Source organism: Desmodus rotundus, chromosome 6 (genome assembly GCF_022682495.2).
Source record: "Desmodus rotundus isolate HL8 chromosome 6, HLdesRot8A.1, whole genome shotgun sequence".
Classification (NCBI taxonomy): domain Eukaryota; kingdom Metazoa; phylum Chordata; class Mammalia; order Chiroptera; family Phyllostomidae; genus Desmodus; species Desmodus rotundus.
The window spans coordinates 117,684,071-117,701,172 of NC_071392.1; the positions used below are offsets into that span (position 1 = coordinate 117,684,071).

Here is a 17,102-nt window from a genome sequence, read left to right on the forward strand (position 1 = left end):
GTTCAGGGGTGTCAAACTCATTTTCACCGGGGGCCACATCAGCCTCACGGTGGCCTTCAAAGGGCCGAATATAACTTTAGGACTGTATACATGTGACTACTCCTTAACTAGGGGCAAGGAACTCAGTGCTGCCAACAGGTAGAAACAAGGTGCCCTGCCAGGTAAAACGACGAGGAGGGCCGGATTCAGCCCGCAGGCCTTGTGTTTGCCGCCTGTGGTGTAGTTGGTAAAGTCAGGTTGTGTCGTAGGTGTTGTAGGTATATTCAGAGAGCCCATGTCTGTCTGGGACAGTTATGGTGAATTAAAATATTCCAGTGATTTTCAAAAGTGGTTCTAAACAATGAAAACCTCTGTGTTTAAAGTTTAAGATTATGAAGAAACCTGGGGCGGGCAGTTCTTGATTTGCTCAAGTTGAACAATGGGCTGCAGCCTAAGCTGCGTCTGCATTTCTCTGTCTACTCAGGGGCAAGGGGTAGGGCGGTGCACGGCAGCTCAGGGTGAAGTTGAATGGCACGCCTGCAGCATCACTTTCTCACCCACACACTCTCCGCTGCCTTCCACACTGGGTAGAGGCTGTGTTTATATTCATTTACTCCATAGAATTTATTTTCGTCATAAACTAGTTGTTTTACTTTTACACTAGGAGAAAGCAGCACATTCCAGAGGTGTCACAATTTCCAAGTTTTTGAAGTGAAAAGATGCAAATGCCTAAGTTCCTCTGACAGTTGGGAAGCTGATCCCTTCTCTAGTATCGTGGTTGTCCAGTGCAGATGGCCCTCCCATCCCTTGTGTGACTGTCATGCATTCTCCCTGCACCCATTCTGCCATTTGTCCTACACACCGAAGTGTCCCCTCCACATACAAAATATAAACACCATTGGCTGTCACTTCCTGAGCACCTGGTGTGGGGCACTGCTTAAGCACTTCACATGTTTTAACAGTTTGATTCTCACTGCATCACTGCGATGTGGATAGGATTTCTCTCGTTGTGCATTTGAGGAAACTGAGGCTCAGGGATGTCGGTGATATGCCCAGGCATGTGGAGCAGAGATCGGGGCTCACATCTCTGATCCTGAAGCTCGTGCTAGGATAACAGAGAGTGCAGGGCCTCCCACATGTGACAGAAGTTCCCAGTCCTTTTCTGTGCCAGTTTCTCATGGGAAAGTTGCTTTTGACAAACCCATTTCTAGGTGCCCCTGCTCTCGTAAGTACCTGCTCCTTCAGCATTTCGAGGGGTTTGGGTATATAAAACTGATGGAAGCATGATGATAGTTGAAACCTTTTTTTGGTTTCTGATCAAATGTCACCTCTTCCAAGAAGCCTGTCCTGTCTGCTCTGTCCAAAGTAGCACCTTTTGTCCTTTTACTTTGTTCTAGTTCCCTTCATAGCATTTCTTTCTGCCTGGCATTACGTATACACACCTGGTAGAGGAGGGGAGGAGCTATATCTAGGCTTATTTGTTGTTTTTGGGAGGTGCACTCCCCGAGGGCAGGAACTTCTTCACTGTTGTATTCTTGGTATCTTCCTAGGCGCCTCATATGTAAGTGGAATAAACAGAAATAGTAATAAATAGTAAATATTTGTTGTGTGAATACATAGTAGAAAATTCTTCACTGTTTTGTAACCTCTGGAGCACCTTCAGTGTCCTCGGGTTCCTAGCATTCTGTCTTCACATTAAATACTTTCATTGAGCCCTGGCTGGTATGGCTCAGTGGATTGAGTGCTGGCCAGCCAACCAAAGGGTTGCCAGTTCAATTCCCAGTCAGGGCACATACCTGGGTTGCGGGCCAGGTCTCCAGTAGGGGGCATGCAAGAGGCAACCACACATTGATGTTTCTCTCTCTCTCTCTCTCTTCCCCGTTATATAAAAATAAGTAAATATCTTTTTTTCATAAGTAAATATCTTAAAAAAAAGAAAACTCTCATTGAATAAAATCTTGTCCCCTTCTCCCCCTCATACCCTGCTTATGTATTCTAATCATTTTCATGTGAACTTCAATACATAAATGTACACATATACTAGGCCTATTGTTTTGCAGCCCCTCCCCCCCTTACTTATCAGAATGCCTTGATGAGGCTCCTTGTTAGTCCTGCAGACTTATAGAGATGTAATGATTCATTCAACCAACTCTCTGTGGATGAGTGTATATAGACAGGTAGGTGGTTTTCAACCCATTGACATTCTAAATGGAGTGGTAGTGAGGATTCTTGTGCATTTGTCTTTGTGCACTCAAGCAAGTGTTTCTTTTACAAATAAATAGAATTGCTACATTACAGAGCATTTAAGATTGTTACAGGCCCCAAGGTGGGAGTTTACCTGGTGTGTGCTCTGGGAAAGCAAAGAGGCCAGCGCGCCAGGGGTCAAGTGGGTGGAGGGAAGAGAGGAATGGATGAGATGTTTGTTCTTGGGTGGTGTCCTGTGTGTGTGGAGCAGACTGCATAGGGCCTGGAAGGACTTAGGCTTTTTACAGAATGAGGTGTTGGTGTTGGTGACAGTGTCTCAATAATTGGGCAAAAGATGGGAGCATATGGAAATACGCAGAAGGCAAGTAAACATGGGGAAAATGATTTACATCATGACTATGAAAGAAACTCAGGATCAAAATTTAAAAATCGCTTTTCACTTACTAAATTAGCAAAGCTGAAATAGGACTGGTTACTTGGCGGCTGAGTAAGGTGGGATGGACCCTTTCATTCCTTATCGATGGGATTTCAAGTCAGCACGTCTCTTCTGGAAAGCAGGTTGGTATTATGGGTCAAGAACCTTGCAGGCATCATCTCGACCCTTTGACTTAGTACTTCGCTCCCTCTCCAGGCACCCGACAAGTATTTTTGTGCGCTCGAGTCTGAGTGAGACAGTGGAAGTTCTGAAGGAACTTTTAGTGACATGGGAAACACTTATTACTGGTGTATTACTGGTGAAATGGAATATAAGCTGTAATCTGGTGTCAGTTAGGCACAGAGAATACATCAGAATGCTAGTAGTGTTGGGAGTATGGGTGTTTGTTTACCAACCTACTTACTCGTATTTTTACTTTTCATGTCTTTCACTAATATATATTTGACAAAGTTTGTTACTTTCTGTAATTACTGAAGGGCTACTCAATTTTTCATAGAAGCAGTATCAACATTTTTATTAAAAAAAGAATAGTTTATTTTAATTTCAAATCTTAGTAGAAATATAACCCAGAATAAAGGAGCCTAGCAAAAGAGTCAGATGTGTTCCTCAGAGGATCCAGAACTCATAGGGGAGTTCCATGCCTTTATCACAGGAAGTCGCCCCCCTTCCTGGAAGTGGTTTTTTAAATCGTAAGGGTGAATCCCAGCTCTGAACTTGTGTTTGCCACCATGTGACGTGTCTGTGACTGTGTCTCCCTTTGTAAGAAATGTGTTTTCATTTCAGCGGCCTCATCGTTCCTGAAAGAGACAGCAACGAGACCGTCCCTGAGGTGGTTGCCACATCAGGGTATGCCCTGCTGCATTTTTTTAGTGATGCTGCTTATAATTTGACTGGATTTAATATCACTTACAAGTAAGATATTTATGTCTAATATTTGTGATTTTATTCGAAAGACTGTCTACTTTGTTTTAACAGTAATAGTCACTAACATATATTGAGGGCTTACAGTGTGCCAGGCATCGTGCTAAGCAGTTTGAGTGTATTTTTTCATTTAAAGTCTTTTTTACAAACTCTGACATATGGGCACTGTTTTTCTACTCACTTTATAATTGAGGAAACTAGTGGGAAATAGTAAAGTAAATTGTCAACGTGCTGGGGCCACAGTTTCAACCCAGATCTTGCTGCTGTTGAGCTTCTTCTGGAAGAGAGGGGCATTTTCTTGCTAAAAGGGATTAAAACATTGGGGATTTTTGCCAAGTATGATTTAACAAATAGTAGTAATTTTCGTGTACTCAGTGGTTGGACCATCGATGAGAACTTGATTGAGGTTACAAAGGAAACATAGACTTTGGCAGCTTTTGGAATTTGTCGTGATAAGAGAGAGGCTCACTTCTGTCTTTTCTTTTTTTCCTCTTATGAAATACTATCCCCCACCCCCAATGAAATGAACCTCAATAAAGGAAGGAGATTTCACTAAAGGGGGGCTGCTCTGTCTGTGGAGTAGCCCATTCTCTGTTTCACTACTTCACTAATAAATTCACTTTCACTTCAAACTCTAAAAAAAAGGTTTTTTTTTTCATAAGTAGTTAAATTCATAAAATGCCGTAGGCGAGTGGTGTGTGATAAGAGCTTCTGTGGCCCTCAAAACCTAAAGTACTCTCTGACCTTTTACAAAATAAGTTTCCCAGCTCCTGGCGTAGGCAGTGACCTCCATAAGTAACCTTTATGTTGGGTTCTTTTTCTGCCCATTTTCCCATGATCTCAGTATTTGTTCATACTGATTTAAAGCCTTCTCTATCTTGATTAGTACGGTGATTCAGTCTTTCAGGCGCCCAGGGTGTGTGACTTGGCAGCCTGGGCAGCTTATTGCAGTACTAGTGAGATGATTTTTAGTGACCCAGGCAGGCTGGGTTGAGGGGAGAGGCTGATGAGTTTGGTTGGGTACATGTGAGATATCTAAGCAGGACACTGATATTTGGATCTAGGGCTGCTAGGGCTGGGATATCATCTGGGAATCACTGGGACGTGGACAGTGCCTGACCGGCCTATGGGGCATGTGCACAGTGAAGAGAAGAATAGTAGAGGCGGTTAAGGGGCAGAGGAATGCCAGTGGGCTTTGTTGTCACAGAAGCCCAGAGAGGAAAGTCTCAAGAAGGAGGAAGCTGACAGAGGGTTGAGTAAGTAGAGGAGGCGCTAGGTCACCCTAACCAGGGAGGTTGGAGTCAGGGGCATGGTAGGGATGGGAGATTAGAAAGTCATGGCATTAAGAATGGGACACCCTGAATTTCTTCTCTGCAGGGGAGGGGAGAAAGTGGAGATGTGGGTTCAGGCTAGGGCTTCTCAAACTTCACATGCACAGGGATCTTCTGGAGGGCTTATTAGCTCACGTTCCTGGGATCTACCCAGAGACTGTAGTTCAGCAGAGCTGTGGCCTGAGAATCTGTGTTGCTGAATAGCTCCTGGCTGCTGCTATCTCTCTCTGGTCCACATTCTGAGTAGCATTGCACTAGCTATTCACTTAGGCCCCATTCTGGGGTAGGTTCCTAGGTCAGGAGCTAGAGGGCACAGTCTTCACTGTTGAATGGCCTCTTGCAATAGCAGCCTTGGGGAAGAAGAGAAACTCAAGGGAGTGAGCACCCCAGGAGAGAAGGCAATTCAAGCACCCCGTGACATTGGAAGCCCTTTGCCCGTCATCACTGGAAAGCTCTTCTTGCTCTATTGCCACTATCTTCCTCAGGAGCGCATGTTTTTCTTACCCTGACTGGTGTAGGGAGAAGCCTTGCTCTCTCCTAGAGACCAGAATTAGTATTTGTTAAATGAAGGAATGATGAGATTATTGTAAATTTTATTAGCTTCTTGGTTCCAAGGCTCTATTATATTCTTTAAAAAGGAATCCTAAACTATTTTAGGGGTCCCAGACCCTATGAAAAGCCAAATAAAACGATGGTTTTTATCCCAGAAAAATGCCCAGAAGCACATACATAAAACACTCTCAGACATACAAAGATAATTTTTGTGTTTTGAGATGTTATGTAACTCACTGCTCTAAAAAGTGCTCAATATTAATTTTGGCACTTAAAGTAAACCTATGCCTAAAAGCATTTGAGTGGAGAGGTTGAAGTTTAAGGGGAAGTTGAAATTATACTTCCCTCCTTTAGTTTAAAGGCTGTATGAGTTACCTCCTCCTCTTTTTTTTTTTAATAACATTAAGTGTTGGTTATGTGCTATTCTCTCGTGTGGTTAATAAGTGTGTCTGTAAGAAAATATTTGAAATATGGCTGGTATAAGACATAGATTTGAGCACATAATGGAACTGCCTTACCTCACTTTTCTTTTAGGCCTTTTATGAAAATGAAGTGTGATTGTTGTGGCTATTTTAGCATAACAAGTGCAATCTGAAATTTAGACTTTCCCTTTATAAACGTTTGCCTTGCAAGGCCTTTTCCTTAATAAAGATGAAATTGACCTTTATTGAAGCTCTACTTCTGTGTAAGTATTAGTCACCACTTTCTAGAGGCCTACAGGAATGTCATTCAGCTTTTTTACCAAGTACTTCATTCTGTTTACTGGGACTTGAAAAGTAGGCAAAGTCAATGATCATATTATAATATAAATTATAAAAATACTGTATACAAATCTTTATAAAATTTTTGTTACAAATGTATCATAAAATGATATTTAGGTGTAAGCATGAACATTAATTAGCTTGTTTTTGTAACTCTTTCCTGATATATGACATGTTTTGCTATGAAATTTCTTTTTGGTTTTCTTTACAGGCCTTCGAAGAAATCTATACTCTTAAAGTATCTTGATAGTTCAGTTATCCTCCCTCTTTTTACAATTTGATTTATGTCTTTTCAAAGTGCTGTCAATACAATTATCTTAAGTCAGGTTATTATGAGACACATTATAATTAAACTCCTGTATTCAGTTAAACTGGCCTTTTCTTCCATCTGAAGTGAGTAGATATACTTACTAAGGAATTTTAAATACACCAATCTGGGCAATAATCTTTAACAAATTCTTTAAATTTTCAGGAACTCTCCAGAGGGATATGTATACCATCAGGATGTTAGTGTATTGTTGGCTGTTTGTTTTACCCTTTTCTTCTCCAAACTTGCAAGCAGGCATGTGGCAGTTTTGTAACGCCCATCAGTTGTGGGCTACCAGGAATAGGATAGTCTTGCCACACTTGAGAAGCAAAGCCTGGACATTTTGCAAGAATCTATTCTCTCTTTGTAATTTTTTAAACTTGTCTCTGCTTAAGGGAACCCACCAAGTTCAGTTTAGTTTCAGTACTGCCCTAGCTGTGCAGGGTTGGTTTGCCCTGTTTAGTGAATGGTAAGTACTGCAGCTGGGCTTGTGAACAGAGAGACAGCGACATTCTTAAACCTTCTGTAGGAAGAAGTTCTGCTAAGTTACTCCAAGTGTCGCTTTGTTTTGATTTAATGTTCTCCCACTGTTTTTATAGTTTTGACATGTGTCCGAATAATTGCTCAGGCCAAGGAGAATGCAAGATCAGTAATAGCAGCAACAGTGTCCAGTGTGAATGTTCTGAAAACTGGAAAGGTGAAGCATGTGACATTCCTCACTGTGTAAACAACTGCGGTTTTCCTCATCGAGGCATCTGCAATTCCAGCGATGTCAGAGGATGTTCCTGTTTCCCAGAGTGGCAGGGTAGGAACTTCTTTCATTTTTCTTTGAATTTACAGTGTGTTTGTAGTTTGATAACTTGCAATTGACTTTATTTCTAGCATCCATTCTTTTTATGTTATTCAAATGCCAGGTAGCGTGTAGGTTTTCACATTTATTTATTGAGCTTCTTACAAATCTTTGAATTTCACAGATGTGTGGTTGTGGTGTCTTTAGAATGGGGAGGGGTTTGACATTCTTTGTAGTTCATTCAACTTGGTCTTAGCCATAGGAAGACATGGCAGAGAGCCAAGCTGGGAGGTGGGACAAGAGCTGACAATAATAGTGTCTCCTCGGAAGCTTACAATATAGAGTAAAATTCTAAAGTAGTCAGCTGATGGAGTTATCTACAAATAAAAATTATTGAAGAAGCTTTAGCAAATTCTTTAATAACAGTGATACTGATTTAGTGATTTCCTTTATACATTTATCTCTTCCTCAGACCACTTTTATTGTGAAAGGAAGTGTGCTTGTTTAAATGCCTTATTTGGTTGGTTTGGCTGAAATCAAGGAGGTAAATAATGGAAGCATTTGAGTACCTGCCACTGTGTAAATGTTGTAGCAAAGGCAAAATCTCCCAGGAGGGGGGTTTCTTGATTTTCTAGGAAATGGGTCGCTTGTATCAATACTCCTAGGACTAGTCTTTACATTTTAGTCCTAAAGGGTTTTTTTTTTCATTTGAATTAACAGTCCCTTTGTTCTCTGAAGGCTGTTCATCGTTAAAAAGTATGTGATTTTGAATTTTATGAGAGATTATTGTTGGTCTCTAGCTTTGAGTAACTTAAAAGCACAAATTAAAGGGATTTGTCTGATATCTAGATGCTGAAGGGAAGGATAAGTATTCTTTAGACATGTGTTACATTTAAAAGATTAAACTTGAAATGCAGTAATATTGAAGCTGCATTTTGTGAAGCTAATTTATTATATTTTATTAGGTCCTGGTTGTTCAATTCCTGTACCAGCTAACCAGTCATTTTGGACTCAAGAGGAATACCCTAACCCAAAGCTCCCCAGAGCCTCTCACAAAGCTGTGGTCAGTGGCAACGTAATGTGGGTTGTCGGAGGATATATGTTCAACCACTCAGACTACAGCATGGTTCTAGCGTAAGTTGTTTCGGACACTTTTGCAAGAAGCTTAGCTTTCCATTTGGAAAATTTATAAAGTGGAGATAAGCAAAAGGAAAATAATTCCATTACCCGGTGGAAAAATCTCTGTTAATATTTTGGTAGTAGTATTCCAGACTTTTTTGACATATCCTTAGTTTTTGAAATTGGGAGCTACAATGAATTCGTTGTAATAAACAATAATTCATCTTTTCCAGATATCGTCTCTCATTGTTTTGTTTTCGGTACACATGATAGGTTCTATATAAGTAGGGGATTACTTTATCTCTTCATTTAATTAACATATCTGTAGGCCAAATGTTTGAATGTGTAGTTTGCTAGTGGAAATTATGTCATTGTCTTACACTTCCCAGAGTTCAAGGTCAGTTTGCTGGTCTCTTGCCACTCGTCTTGAAAGGAGGATATATGTTGTCATAGGGAATTAACTATGGAGATTGACTTTTGGGACGGACTTATCAACACTTATGCGGATTTTGTGCTGGCAGTGTTTTCTTAGGCAATGAAGGTTGTCAAAAACTATCCTCTGCTCTTTAAGGGATTTTGCAAATATGGCAGTGGTGGCATAGTTTCTGAATCCCCCCCCCCCATGCCCCCAGAGATAGTCATTAAATCACACGGAACAACTAGGAAACACACAAACGCACAGGTCACAAATAATAACACTTGGTTAGAGGTAGCTACACAGATGGGGAGGGCTCAGCCAAAGACAGCTGAAACCTGTGTGGTATCAGCATCTGTGCAGGATTAAGCAAAGGGAAGCAGTGAGTCCACTGACAGGACTCAGTACACCTGGAAGAGACTCACTGGGAAGCTCAGCCACCTATTTGAAAATAGTGGCTGGAATTGGAGAGATTTTTGCATATTCTAGTAATGCAGTAATTTCAGGGGATCTATGGCAGGATCTGAAGGGGCTGGAGCAATTTATGCCTTATTAACTCTGAAAATGAACCAGCTAACGTCTCTTTACAGGAGTAAGTTCCACACAAAAGCAACTGCTGGGAAGAGAATTCAAAGTGAGCAGGATGCGGGCAATAGAGACAAAGGTTCAAATAATAGTTAAGGAAGGAAACAGGTGATGAGATCTGGACAAGTAAACTGCCATATATTTGAACACTGTACTACAATGGACGGGTGAGCTAGAGAGCTGAGAAATTAGAAACCTATCCCAAATGAAGCCTTTCCTGTAAAAATACCGGAAACAGTAATTTTACTTAAAATTGATCAACAGAAAAATATCTCATAGAAAGTTATCAAGAACAAAGAGAATAAGGAGTAGAATACACCTTTTCATACCTGAAAGACAGTAGAAAAATATGCTCGTAAAACTGATGAAAATTATAACAATATTCCAAAGCAAACTAAAATACAGTAAGAAATTGACAAAAGACATCAAAGAGTAATATAATTAGAACAAAAAAAATTCATAGGTGATAGACATTAGGAAAGGATTTTAAAATAATTTCAGAATTGAAGACAAACCTTAAAGGAATACAGAGTAAATGAACACAATAGATATTCCTTTAGAAATAGAAAAAGGGAATATAAAAGCTCATATAGAAGTGTTGGTCTCTTTCCTCTGTTCTTTGTGGTAAGCACAGTTAAGAATGCTGGAAATTATCTATAAAACAAACATGAGAAAACTGAAGGATAGAAAGAAGAAGGCAATCTGACCAGGAGCCTCTGGACCCAAGGAATGACATACCAGTAGTCTCCAAGGGCTTTCTTCTTTGTCTCCTGTATCCAAGACTTGATGTTAAAAAAAATTAGTAATCTGGAAATGCAAGTAGGCACGTGCTGAAAAAGCCCCAGAAGAAACTTGTTTTATCTAGACCAAGGACAAGGACGGTGGCAGCTTAGCAAGGCAGAAAACTTTTAGACAGTAACCCCTCTACTCTATGCAGACACCACAGAACTGTGGCTCCACCCCAACCCCTGACAGCAAAGTCTGAGGGGAGACTACACTTCTACCCTTGCCAAGACCTAGTGAGGTGCTCTAACCCCCCTGGCAGCATGGTGTTAGAGAAGGCCAATTAAGGAACTGGGACCTTCTTCATCAGGTGCTAATGAGGCCTCCACCTCCTGTGGTATCAGGGGAGACCTTGGACTGCTACTTTCATCTTGCAGTAAGGGCATCAGTGAATCAGCCTTCTCCCTTCCCACTGGAGTAGTGTCAGGGGAGGCCTGCTCTAAGATTTACATAAGACCCATCATCTCCTGTCATGATACCCAGAATGTTCAGATTTCAACTGAAAATCATTTGTCATGTTAACAGCCAGAAAAATCTAAACTTGCATGAGAAAAGGCGATCAAGAGAGACTGGCACCAAGATGACAGTTACTAGAGTTAGGCTTTAATGAGTGATTATAGAACACCTGAAACAAATGAAAAATAGTCTCAGCAAAGACACAGAAGATATAAAGAAAAATAAAAGGTAAATTTTAGAATTGAAAAATAACCAAAACAGCCCTGGCTGGTGTAGCTCAGTGGATTGAGTGCAGGCCTGCAAACCAAAGGGTTGCCAGTTCGATTCCCAGTCAGGGCACATGCCTGGGTTGTGGGCCAAGTCCCCAGTAGGGGATGCTCAAGAGGCAGCCACACAATGATGTTTCTTTCTCTCTCTTCCTCCCTTCCCCTCTCTAAAAATAAATAAAAATAAATAAATAAAAAAAATTTTTTAAAGAAAGAAAGAAAATAAAAAATCAAAACAAAAATCTTAGTGAATAGGTTCAACAGCAGAATGGAAAGGACAGAAGAAAAGAATCAGTGAACTTGAAGACAGAACAATAGGGATTCCTCAGCCTGAACAGAGAGAAAATAGAATATTAAAAAAAAATGAATGGAACCTCGGAGATCTGTGGACTATTAAAAAAAAAAAAAAAAACCTTAGAATTTTTCAAGACTGCAGTGGAATAGGAAGATTTTGAACACACTTCGGCCAGGACCAAACTGGAAATACAACTAAGCTGGGGAACAATCACCCTAGAAAACTAACTAAAGACTAGCTGGAGAGGACTCGTACAACCAAGGAAGTGCAGAAGAAGCTACATCAAGACTGCTTTTCTCTTTTGTCAGCATCTGCACAGCAGCTTGCACGCTGTGGTCAAGGTTGTTCTCATTGTCAGCGGGACTGCGGGTCAATCCCATGCATGAACAGACCAACAGCCTCAATTACAATAGAAGAGCCCATATAACTCACACAAGGGGCATTCCTAGAGCACCCAGCTCAGGAGATCAAGGAGATTGCACCTCTGGGTTCCACAGGACACCTACTACATAAGGCGACCCACGAAGAGCAGGTCTGTCTGATACATAGAGACAAATACAAAAAGACAGCCAAAATGAGGAGACAAAGAAACAGGCCCCAAATGAAAGAACAGGAGGAGTCTCCAGAAAAAGAGTTAAATGAAATGGAGGCAAGCAATCAGATACAGAGTTCAAAGTAATGGTTATAAGGATGCTCAAGGAACTTAGAACTACAACTGCATGAAAAAGGACATAGAAATCATGAAAAAGAACCAGTCGGGTATGAAGAATACCATATCCAACATCAAGAATACACTGGAAGGAATTAAAAGTAGTCTGGATGAAGGAGAGGATCAAATCAGCAATTTGGAAAACAAGGTAGAGAAAAAACCTAATCAGAGCAACAGAAAGAAAAAAGAATTAAAAACAATGAGGATAGTTTAAGGGACCTTTGGGACAACATGAAGCATAACAGTATCTGCATCATAGGGGTACCAGAAGGAAAGGAGAAAGAACAAGAAATTGAGAACCTATTTGAAGAAACAATGAATGAAAACTTGCCTAACCTGGTGAAGGAAAAAGACACACAAGTCCAGGAAGCACAGGGAGTGCCAAACAAGATGAACACAAAGAGCCCACACCAAGACTCATAATTAAAATGCCAAAGGTTATAGACAAAGAGAGAATCTTAAAAGCAGCAAGAGAAAAACATAATTACCTAGAAGGGAGCTCCCAGGAGACTGTCAGCTGATCTCAACAGAAATGTTTCAGGCCAGAAGGGGTTGGGCATGAAATATTCAAAATGATGAAAAGCAAGGACCTGCAACCAAGATTATTTTACCCAGCAAGGCTATCATTTAAAACTGAAGAAATAAAGAGCTTCCCAGATAAGAAAAAGCTAAAGGAGTCTGTTACCACCAAACTAGCATTATAAGAAATGTTAAAGGTCCTGTTTTGAGAAATAGAAGAAAATAGAGAAAGAACAGTTAAAAGAATAAAATGGCAATAACTATATACCTATCAATAATCCCTTTAAATGTAAATGGCTTAAATGCTCCAATCAAAAGACATGGAATAGCTGAATGAGTAAGAAAGCAAGACCCATATACATGCTGTCTACAAGAGACTCATCTCAGAACAAAAGATTCACACAGGGATGGAAAAAGATATTTCATGCAAATGGAAGTTTTAAAAAGCTGGAATAGCAATACTTCTACCTGACAAAACAGACTTTGAAACAAAGACTATAGTAAGAAACAAAGAAGGGAACTACGTGATGATAAAAGGAACAATCTGGCAAGAGGATGTAACTGGTGAACATTTATGCACCTAACACAGGAGCACCTAAACATGCAAAGCAGATCCCGATGGACGTAAAGGGAAAGATCGACAGTAATTCAGTGGAACCGCAGTTCTCAGACTTAATTCTTTCAGGAAGGCTGTTTATGAAGGGATTTTTTCAAAAACCAAGTCACCTTTGTCGCCTAAGAGGTGCATGACTGTTCATACAGGTATCAGCATGAATGGGTGATCAGGTGGAGAACTGAAGTTTTATGCAACAACTGAGACATTTTTTCCATGAACAACTTGGTTAAGAACCAAATTGTTCGAGATGGGAGAAGTTCAGGAACTGAGGTTTGACTGTGCAGTCATAGCAGGGAATTTTAACACCTCATGGACATCAGCGGATAGATCTTCCAGGCAGAAAGTCAGCAAGGAAACACTTAAATGACACACTAGATCAGATGAAGTTAATTGATTTCTTCAGAGCATTGCACCCCTAAGCAGCAAAATATGCATACTTTTCAAGTGCACATGGAACATTTTCTAGGATAGACCACATGTTAGGACACAAAACAAGTCTCAATAAATTAAGAAAATTAAATCATTTCAAGCATCTTCTCTGACCATTATGGTTTGAAACTAGAAATCAACCACAAACTGCTGGGGGAAAACTGCTGAAAAACAAAGTCCTGGAGGCTAAATAACATGCTACTGAACAGTGAACAGATGAACAGTGAGATCAAGAGAGGAATTAAAAGTTACCTTGAGCAATCCAAAATCTATGCGACACAGCAAAAGCAGTCCTAAGAGGGAAATTCATAGCATTACAGGTCTACCTCAGAAAATAAGAAAAAACTCAAATAATCTAACATTACACTTAAAGGAACTGGGGTGGGGGCGGGAAGCAAACAAAGCTCAAAGTCAGTAGAAGGAAGGAAATAATAAATATCAGAACAGAAATAAATACTTTCTTTTCTGTTTTCAAATCTTCAGTACATTTTCTCCTGTCTCTCTTCTCAGCTGATGGCCGTGCTTGCTGTTTCTATTTTGAAAGATAGAGGTTATCAGGAGGACTTGCGCACACCTCCACCACCACCTGGAGCCACTACCTACATCTGTGCCCATTTATTACGTCTTCTGTGTGTGTACATCGGAGCTGTCCAGTAGGCAGTTTCTATTTCGGCCATGATGGAAATGTTCCATATCTCCACTCTCATGTCACTAGCCACATATGGTTATTGAGCACTGGAAGTGTGGCTAGTGTGGCTGAGGAGCTGACTTTTAAATTTTAAAGTCTTAATCTCATCTTACTTGGTCTTTCACCAACATGTGATACAGCCATTCCCTTCTCCCTCTTTTAAACACTTTCTTTACTTGGCTTCCAGAATACCACAATCTCTTGATATTATTCCTTCTCAGCCTCCTTAGCTGGTTCTTTTTTAGCTGACTTCTGAGTGATGACGTGCCCATGGACTTGGCCTTTGGTCCACCTTCTGTGAGAATGTATATTCACTATGTTCGTGATCTCATGTAAAATCTTGGTTCTTAGGCTCTGACTCCCAAATTTGTATCTGCACCCTGGACTTTTCACCAGAACCCATATCTTTACATCTTTATTTGACATCTCCGTCTTTTGGCTGACAAACATCTTAAACTCAGTGTGTCCAGGACTGGTCTTTCCTCCAGTTCTTGCCCGTGTCTTTTGGTCAGTGACCGCTCCATGCTTCTATTTGCTGAAGCCCAAAATTTTGGAGTCATCCTTCACTTCTTGTTTTTTCACACCCTATATTGGTATGTGTATTAGTAATCTCTTCATAAAAATTACCACAATCTTAGCAGCTTAAAACAACATACATTTATCACTTTACACTTAAAGGAACTGGGGGAGGCGGGGGTGGGCGGTGCAGGGAAGCAAAGCCTAAAGTCTAGACGAATAGTTTCTGTTCATCTAGGGTCTAGGCAGAGCTTAACTGAGTCCTATGCAGTCAAGGTGTCACCTGGCCTGTGTTCTCATCTAGAAGTTCAACTGGTGAAAAATCCACTTCCACCCTCACTCAGGTGGTTGGCAGAATTCAGTTTTCTTGTGGTTGTAGGACTGATGGCTATGCCTCTTGCTCACCATTGACTAGAGCCACCCTTAATCCTTAGAAGCCGCTACAGTTCCTTATCACTTGAGCTTCCCCAGAATGGCTGCTTACTTCATTGGGCACAAGGAGAGTCTCTAGACTGTCTGCTAGCAGGATGGATGTCACAGAAGTGACAAGTCATCGTTGTCATTGCCATATTATGTCGATTAAAATGCACACTCAAATGGAGGGTGTTACGCGTGGGTCTGAAGGTCAGGAGGCATGGATATGAATGATAGGAGCACCACCCTAGTGTCTGCCTGCTTGTTAGCTCCGCTTTTAAATTCTATCCCTGGTATAACCACCTTATAACTGCTCCTAGTGCCGCCACCCTGAGAAGTAAAGGTAAAAATAAAGATGCAAAAGTGATTGTTTCTTCTGTTGTTATGCTAGATCCTATGAGAGTCATATATTCTACCATTTACGTAATTTTACCCTTGTACCTGACGACATCTTTCCATCTCAAAGCAAGAAATCTGGGAGTCATTTTGATATTTCCTCTCCTTCATCCTCTCAGATCATAATCTCATATCAAGCTCTCACCAAATACATGTCATATTCATTCTTTTTTCTCTGTGACCAGCCTGCCATTATTTCTCACCTTGGCTTCTATAGTAGATTCCTATCAAGTCTATCTGTTTGCATTTATTCTTCTTAATCCAGTTTCTAAATATCAACTGGGAAAGATTTTATTTATTTATTATTATAGATGGGGAAGGGAGAGGGAGAGAAACATCAATCAGTTGCCTCTCATATTCTCTATGACAGGGGACCAAACCACAAGCTAGATGTGTCCTGACCGGGAATCAAACCGGCAACTATTTACTTTTCAGGACGACACCTAACCAACTGAGCCACACCAGTCAGGCAACTGGGATGATTTTTTTAAAAGTGTCAGTCATATCATTCATTACCTTCTTAAAACCCATCAGTGGCTTCCCATTGGACTTAATGGGCCTACATATGATCTGACCACTGTTCACTTTCCCAGACTCAACTTGTTCCCCTCCTGCCTTCATTTGCTGTAGTCCTGCCCCACCAGCCTTCTTTCTTGACATAAAATTTACCACGTGAGTACTGACTTTAAGGGCCTTCAGGCTCACAGTCCCTCTTGTCTACAGTATTCCTGCTGATCCACCTCAGGGTGATGTCTTGTCACCGTTTAGGTTGCAGTTTTAACTGTCTCACAGAGAGCTCCTCCCTGACCATTCAGTTCAGATAGGTTGTCCTGTCCATTTTCACGGTTCTCATTTCTTTAGAGCAGTCTTCATAATTTTGCATTCTGTTCGTGCCCATTGTTATACTTGCTCATTTTCTGCCTATTCCACTGTAAGTTCTCCAAGATTAGGGACCTTGTTTATTCATACAAGTCAGGGCTTAGCTCATAGAACATAGTCAAATAGGTGTTTATCAAATGAATGGAGGAGTAAATGAATTATGGTTGACCCTGAAAAACAATGTGGGCGTTAGGGGTGCTGACCTCCCACACAGTCAGAAATCTACATGTAACTACAGTGGGCCCTCTGCACGCCTGGGTTCCCCACCTTGTAGTTAACCCCTGGGCAGTATTGAGCTACACGGGCCAGTTGAACTGCACAGGTCAGTTGAACTGTGGTCGAATGAAAGAATGTGCATGTGAGTGGACCTGCACAGCTCAAGCCCGTGTTGTTTAATGGTCACAAATACTTGTTCCTGGAAATATTAGCGTTACCGATTGCTTTCATTTTGTGTACCTCATGAACCGCCTTTGTTTTATAGATGTAACATTTCTGCTTGTACTTGATCAAACCATGACTTTTATAGCCTTATGTATTTCATGTTAATATTAATAAAATTTCAAATACATTTTTACTAACTTGTGAAAAGTAACAGAGTAACTCCTTTTAGAAGTATTTCTGGAATTTAGATTATAAGTGTATCATCATCTGTACTCATCTATTTCAGGAATTGCCCTTACTCTTTTCTCTGCAACCCTGTTAACCCGAAACTTCTAAGTTGCACTCTAAAGCAGT

General features: G+C 40.7%; 1 protein-coding gene across 6 annotated transcripts in view; it reads left to right on the forward strand.

Moving 5' to 3' along the window:
* Window positions 1–17,102, forward strand: part of ATRN (attractin) — a 158,896-nt gene that overhangs the window by 33,995 nt on the left and 107,799 nt on the right. For all 6 annotated transcript variants that reach the window (XM_045194786.3, XM_045194784.3, XM_024559427.4 and 3 more), the window contains exons 4-6: window positions 3,404–3,532; window positions 7,092–7,297; window positions 8,248–8,416. In XM_045194786.3, the coding sequence (XP_045050721.2) occupies window positions 3,404–3,532; window positions 7,092–7,297; window positions 8,248–8,416 (504 nt within the window). The remainder of the gene's footprint in view (window positions 1–3,403; window positions 3,533–7,091; window positions 7,298–8,247; window positions 8,417–17,102) is intronic.